This window comes from Bactrocera latifrons, unplaced genomic scaffold, assembly GCF_001853355.1.
Source record: "Bactrocera latifrons isolate USDA-ARS-PBARC rearing strain unplaced genomic scaffold, ASM185335v1 scaffold_33, whole genome shotgun sequence".
NCBI classification, from domain to species: Eukaryota; Metazoa; Arthropoda; class Insecta; order Diptera; family Tephritidae; genus Bactrocera; species Bactrocera latifrons.
In genome coordinates this window covers 1,311,488-1,318,856 of record NW_017536963.1, presented here as the reverse complement: position 1 = coordinate 1,318,856, position 7,369 = coordinate 1,311,488, and the positions used below count along the sequence as shown (strand labels likewise).

The following is a 7,369-nucleotide window of genomic DNA, read 5'->3' as shown; positions in this document are numbered from 1 at the left end:
GTTTTTACTAATTAAAATATTTTTTATGATGAATCCCCTTTGTTTTTCTTATTGTATCATATAAAATTTGTTATTTTACTTACTTAAATGCTGTTGTGCGCCTGCGTACATATGTTTGCATAGCAATAGCGATATAATTTTTACTAAATATTACCAATTATAACAAAAAAAAAAACAAAAACACAAAAAATAACAGCGCAAGCGCATTGCATTTACAGCAGCATGTCAGTTATTAGCTAAAAATAGTTGACTTTTTCATAGATTTTTTCTTTTTTAAATGCGTATTAACGTTTTTCGAACTTTTATCGAAAGTAATTATAAATAATTATACACTAAAACATGATTACTATTTATTTTGCTTAACAAACGAACCAAATTTGTTAGGACTTGAATGCGAACGAATTATTGAAGAAATTTTTTTGGGTATAGAAATTAGTTGAGGAAGTATTTAATATGCAGAAATTTTAGTTAAATTGAGAAATGTAGTGTCAGTTACTGCTGCAGTGTAGCCTGTGCATAGTTATCTGTTGTCCAGCAGTGCGTATGAGTAATATTATACATGAGTCTATCAATATGTGTATAATTGCATACATATGTGCACATTTACATATAAACATATATTTTTATAACAGTATATTGCAGTAAATGCTTTTACTCGTCCTAATGTGTTTACTCGATAACAACAAAAACAACAACAAAATTGCAGCCAGCTCCTATTATGAATTTAAAAATTGCGCATACGCACTGTCGCCCTCAAAGCGAATACAAAGCCTCAATCCGTCAAAGTGTGTTAGCGTCTAAAAAACTTCCACATCCACATACCTTACACACTCCATTAAGTATACACTCCCTATACGCCAATAAACTGTAATTTATTGTAATTTTTTTGTTACTATTTCATTTGTTATATTTTTCTCTTTCTCTTTACATTATGCGGTTGTACAAAATATTACCAAAAAAATCGTTTTAATATATTGCAAATATTAATAACCAATCGCAGTGCTAGATAAATATGAAGGATATCAATACCGTTCGCAGCTGGGTGCGAATTCTAGAGTATGGAATTTTGCCGGTAATATGGCCAACAAAATAGTAACTGTATAATGCAGCGAATATATTCATACAAATCATTATTTACATACATACATACATATATCTCTACATGCATATTTACACTCACACATGCATATTCGTACAATGCATACAATTCATACATTTCGTGCAGCATACTTAATAAAGGCATGATCGAACACTATCAAAAAACCAAAAACATAACAAAATAATAATTACCCTCACTCTTTTTCTGCTCACTATTTGTCACTGCACATTTGTGGCCCACTATCTGTCAGGTGTTTTGTTTATATGTTTAGTTAGTTTATTTTTTATGTTTCTCTTACACTTTCCTCAAGTCGGGTAGCACCTTTATGCTCTGTCTGGTTCATCCACTGGTTGTCCACATTTGTATATAATTCCCACTTATATAGTTATTCGAAATCTCCTAAAATAATTTGAGCTACTAAAATCAGTAAATTTTTATGCGATTCATTAAGGTGTATTTCACTGTCTATCACATACTTACATACATACATGTACAAAAGCAATTTTTTCTTAGTGTCTATATTTATTAACTTTACCGCATGTCTGCATATATATAGTATATTATATGTGTAATTAACTATATTAACCCAAAAATTATTTCGCTAAATTATTTAAAAAAAAAATAAAGTTTTGATTTATTTATTTAAAAGTTCTGCTTTTACCGTTAATTTGTATTGTTATTATTTTGGTGTTTTACTCTCGATAACACAATGAATTCTGTAAAAATTCTCTCACTGTCATAAATTTTAATTTTAATCTAACGAATTTCGAAAAATTGCGTTTTTTAGAATTTTCAGCAAATATGTTTATATTATTATTTATATTGCAGCATTTAAAATGGTAAATTTAAAATATTCGATTTCAAAATATTACATTTTGCAAAATTTCCAAAACAAGGGATTATTAACATTTAACAATTTAAAAATATTTGCAAAATTTTCGAATTCAAAAATTTGAATTTCCATCTACTAATTTCAATTATTTTGAAGTGTTCCAAAGTCATGCAAAAATATTGAGATTTTTGTAATGAAAGTTTTTTATGAATTCTTTTCACATTTCATAATCTATCAATTTTTTTTTTAATTGTTGTTTCATGCGATGGCTATATATGTTTGAGCCTGTTTGCACAATAAATTATTTGACAAAGCTTTGCAAAAAATTAAATATAGGAAAATGTTTTCCAAATCCAAAAAAAAAGCAAAATTTATAACCAACTTTTGAAAGCTTAAAACTTTACTTCTCTTTTACATTTAACTTCCAAAGCTTTTTCTATTTTCTAAATTCAAACTTATCCTCAACGGCTTGCACTGAAAGAACAAAATTTTTAATATAACATTTGCAAAGCTTAAAAAGTTCTGCAAAAGTATAATTCCTATTTAACATTTAACTTTCGAAATACTCACTAGGCAATTTAACTGCAAAACTTTAGCAGAAAATCAAAAACTCACTTCAAGCCTTTTGTAAAACTTTATTTGTCAAAGCTTGACAAACGAAACAAATTATAAGAAAATAATTTTTAAAAGCCTCAACAGTTTGACCTCAATCGTTTGTACTGTAAAATTTAAAAGGCTTAAAGAGGTCTGTAAAAGCACTATTCTTCTTTCAATTCGAAGTACTCTCTATTTTCGGAAATAAATTTTATACGCTAAATTTTAGCAGAAAATTAAAAACTTTCCTTCAGCATGATTCTTTTGTTAAAAATCTTTTACCAAAGCGTAACGAAAAAAATAATCAGAAAAAGTTTTTAAAATTTATAAAATCTTACTTTCGAAGTTTAAAGCTATAGTTTATTTTTACCCTTATCTTATAAAGCCTTTTCAAAATGTATCTTCAATAATTTGATTAAAAAAACAAAAACATAATAGTTTCTAATGTAAAATTTTCAAAGCTTAAAAAGTTATGTAAAAGCGCTATTACTTTTTCATATTAATTTTCAAAGTTTTTCTATATTCGCTAAATTTTGGCGAGTCTTTTGAAAATATTTATTTGCCAATGCTTCAAGTAAAAAGAAAAGAGAATTATAAAAACATGTTTTTCAATGCTGAAAGTTTCACTTTTTTCTTATCTTTAAATTAAAAAGCATTTTCTATATTATCCTATCAAATCGAGGAGATAACGATGCAGTTTGGCAAAAGCTTGAAAAGCTCTGATAGGCAATATACTTCTTTCAAAGTACTCTCTTCATTCGGAAATAAAATGTATACCCTAAGTTTTAGCAGAAAATCAAAAGCTCACTCTCAGGGCACAAAAAACTCTATCCTACTCTCAGTTTTAACTTTCAGTATCCGAGAAATAATTTAAGGCTAAATTGTGATCCTATTTCACCTGAACAGGGTCGATTAACTTTACCAAGAAATTTGTAATACCTAGAAGGAGATCCCGGAGAACCTTTAAAATATAGAAATAGCCATAAACGAGTCGATATAGGAATCTCAGTCTGTCAGCCGCATTGAAATTTTCCACATTTACTTTTCTCCTCAAAAAGCTGCTCATTTGTCGGAACCGCTGATATCGGACCACTGTAGCATATAGTTACCATACAAACTGGAAGATCGGTGTAAAGTTCTTGTATGGAAAACTTTTATCTTCAAGAAATTTGGCATAAATTATAATCTAAAGCATCACTACTAGAACTGAAGATATATAACGTAAAGCGACCATAAAAGCTGCAGTATCAAAAACAAATTCTTGTATGAAAAACTCTTTTATTTGACGAGGTATCTTCACGAAATTCGGCATAGAATATTATCTAAAGCATGGCTGTAATCACTGAAGTAGTTGTTTAGAGCAGCCCGTTATAGCATAGAATTGCCAAGCAAACTGAACGATATAAATCAAATTCTTGTTTGGTATCTTTTTTTGTTGTGAAGCGTTTTATAGCTTTGATGCAACCTTACTTTACTTACTTTTTTTCTTGATCTCGTTTATATTTTAAATTAAATCAGATTTTTTCGAAAATAAATCTTAACAAGTTATTTAAAAGACATGTTTTTTTTATAATTTTCACAAGATTTCCACTCTGAAAAAATATATATTCCATTATTATTACAACACACCGTATCTGCTTGGATCACTGCTATAACCATTTGAATAGCGCTCTTACATTTATTTGTCTTATATTTATCTTTAACTATTTTATACCTTTCATTTTCGGGTAAACGTTTTCTTTTCGCTTTCTTGGTGTTAGTGTTACATTGCTAAAAGCAAACAAAAAACAATAATAAAAACTCATTGCATGAAAATCCGAACTAACATATATGTACATACATAATGCATCCGTATATAACCATAAACTAAAAGTGTGCTTGGAATGAAAATGAAAAGGCAAATGAAAAGCATGACAAAGCGTGAATGTGCAAAAAAGCAGCAGTGAAAAGCCGCGCATGCGCATTGCATAGCCAGCAAACAGCATGCAACACTAACAACTGACCAGCCAGCCAGCGAGCCAACTGTCGTCTGACGAAAGCAACCAACAACAACGTCTACGCCGCGAAGGCTTTGCAACGCATGCGCGCGCATACCGCTTTCACACACACACATGCATATAGAAAAATAAATAGCAAATTAGTGCAACTCACATATCACTCACCTCACCTAGCATACAGCCCGCCTTGCCGCGCCACACAAATCATCTCATTGTACAGCCCAAACTAATGCAATAACAGACTTTATAATTTTCAATACAGGTTCGGTTACGCCCACCAATGTGCCATCGCCCGACTTGCGGCTAACGGCCAATCAGCAGGCGCAACAGCAACAACAACAACAGCAGCAGCTGAATGACTACGACGGACCGAATCAGGCGCACAAGCGGCCGCGCATCTCCGGCGGTTGGCCGCAATAGCCGGCCCGAGAAGTGGCGGCGCACAGCAGCAACAACCACAACAACAACCATAATAATAACAGCAACAGCAACAGCAACAACAACAACAATAGTAGCAGCAACAACAGCGCCACAACAAACAGTTTGAGAAATTATCAGCAGCAACAACAACAACAACTGCAACAGTCACAACACAACGGCACCAGCAACCATTGCGCTGTTGGCGGCGGCGGCGTGCAACAAATGCTGCCACCGGCCGCCAACTCACCCTACCTGCGCAACACGAGCAACAGCAGCGCCAACAGCAATAGCAATCACAGCAACAGCAACAGCAACAGTCCAGCGCTGCAGAAGCCCACCTGCAGCGGCATGCGTAACGCGTACAACAACAACAACAGTGGTGTTGGTGGCGCTGTCAGCCCACATCCGGCAACACGTCACGGCAAATATGCCAGTTACTTGCAACAACAACAGCAACAACGTGCACTTTTGCAGCAGCAGCAACAACAACAACAGCAACAGCAAGAAAACTACTTGAATGCCGTTAATTGCAGCCTTTATGGTGCAAGCAGCGGTGGCGGCGCTCATGCCACACAGCCAACGCAGCATGCTTATAGTCACGTGACTGCCGGTGCGGCAGTGAGCACCGGCACTGCATCAACAAGCCACCTGCAACATCACGCGCTTCCGCATACAAACCTGAGCATAAGTGGCATGAGTCACGCACACAGTGCGGGCAATGCGATCACCTCGAAATGAGTGAGCCAACACTGCTGAGCTGCTGGAGCGGAGCCCGCGAGCGGAGGCGGAGAATGGAAGAACTACGCGTTGATTGCAAAGAGTTCTTCTTCTGCACCAAGATTGCATGCACTTACTATTTCGTAAGCAACAAATGTACAGCAACAACAAGCATACCGTTGAAACTAACAAAAACATCACAGCAAAACCAACAGCAGCAACAATTCTCATAAAAAAAAAAAAAAAGAATGAAAAATATGAAGCAAGGCAAATTAGAAACAAAACACATCACACTCCCAGTTTAAGTTTAAGTTCATGTGTGTACGCCCACAGGCTAATTAGTAGCGCGCGAAGTCGTTCGGCGAGCGCAATCGTGTGCGGCAGTGGCACGAAGCGCTCGACAGGCCGGGAAACTAGTGGATTAGGAATTCATTTAAGTGTCATATCGTAAATGTAAGTCAATGTTGCTCCTAAAATGAGTTAAAAGAAAAACATAAACAACAATAACAACAACAAATAAATTAAATGAAAATTTTTAGAAGCAAAAGAAAAACAAAATGGGTGCAGTGGAATAAACTTAATTTAAATTAAAACTAATTTTACTTAGTTTAGCATAATTAATTATACATATGAATGTTTGAAAATGTTAGTTAAGTTATTTTAGTCTAAAAACAATTGCATTAAGTCACTACACAACAATAGCTGGCTGAGCAAGTTAACAGCTGCTTACACCTAATCTACATACGTATATACGAGAATATATATATATATAAATATATTTAGTTGAAGAAAAAGTCAGAGTTTGTTTGCGCAAGTAAAAGTCATTTAAATTATAGCAGAACTTACAGAATAGCAGTTTATCAGCCTAAAAGTATACAACACTTTAATAGGAGGCATCGCGAGCAACTAAAAAATGTGTAGCATATATGCCAGCGCACATATTTTCGAACACCCGAAATATGAAAGATACACAGATTAATAAGGTAGCAGCCGAAAAGTATGCAGCACTTAATATTTTCTAATTTCTTACCCGCTAGTCTGCTTGAATATTTATTTTTGTGAAGTTGTCCCAATTTTTATTGATAAATGTTTTTAGATATAAAAATTTGTTAAGTAGCAAATTTGTTATATTTTTTAATAAAAATTGTTAAAAAGAAAATTTCTTATATTACAAATAATTTTCATGAACATTTTTTTGTGTAATAGCGTTTAAACTTTTCAGAAAAAATAAAATTTAATAGAAAATTTGTTATATTTTATATATTATTTATAATTTGACATAAAACATATTCAAAAAAATTTAAAATGTTTAATATTTTTTATAGCACGAAATTGCAAAATATGTAGTGTCTTCGAGCGCTCAAATTTGGGAAGGTATAATATTTAATTTTTAATTTTTGTAAATAACCTTTTTTAAATAATTTTTTCAAAATACTCAATTTAAAAATATTTTTCAACAAAATTTATATGAATTTTTTTTTATGCACAGATTATTCCTGTAGACATAAATTATTGAAAAATTTGTATTTTTCATGTAAATTTGTTATTTCTTGACAAAACCAAATAATAACTTCTGTAATTAAAGAAAACTGCTTCAACAATATATCAAATTTCTTAATTTTAAAAAAATTTTCAACCATTTGTTTGTTTTTTTTTTTGAAATTACAAAATTTATTATTTCTTTCTCTAATAAAGCATGTTCAAAACAAA

At 32.4% G+C, this 7,369-nt stretch overlaps 2 protein-coding genes across 2 annotated transcripts in view; both read left to right on the top strand.

Moving 5' to 3' along the window:
• The window catches only part of LOC108971207 (myocyte-specific enhancer factor 2), a gene marked incomplete in the record, with an annotated part of 66,503 nt that extends 61,561 nt beyond the window's left edge, over positions 1–4,942 (top strand). Inside the window, 2 exon segments of the mRNA XM_018937098.1 lie at positions 1,001–1,072; positions 4,785–4,942. Coding sequence (XP_018792643.1) covers positions 1,001–1,072; positions 4,785–4,942 — 230 coding nt within the window.
• LOC108971206 (putative fatty acyl-CoA reductase CG5065) overlaps positions 1–7,369 on the top strand; it is an 80,300-nt gene that overhangs the window by 1,195 nt on the left and 71,736 nt on the right. The window lies entirely within an intron of this gene.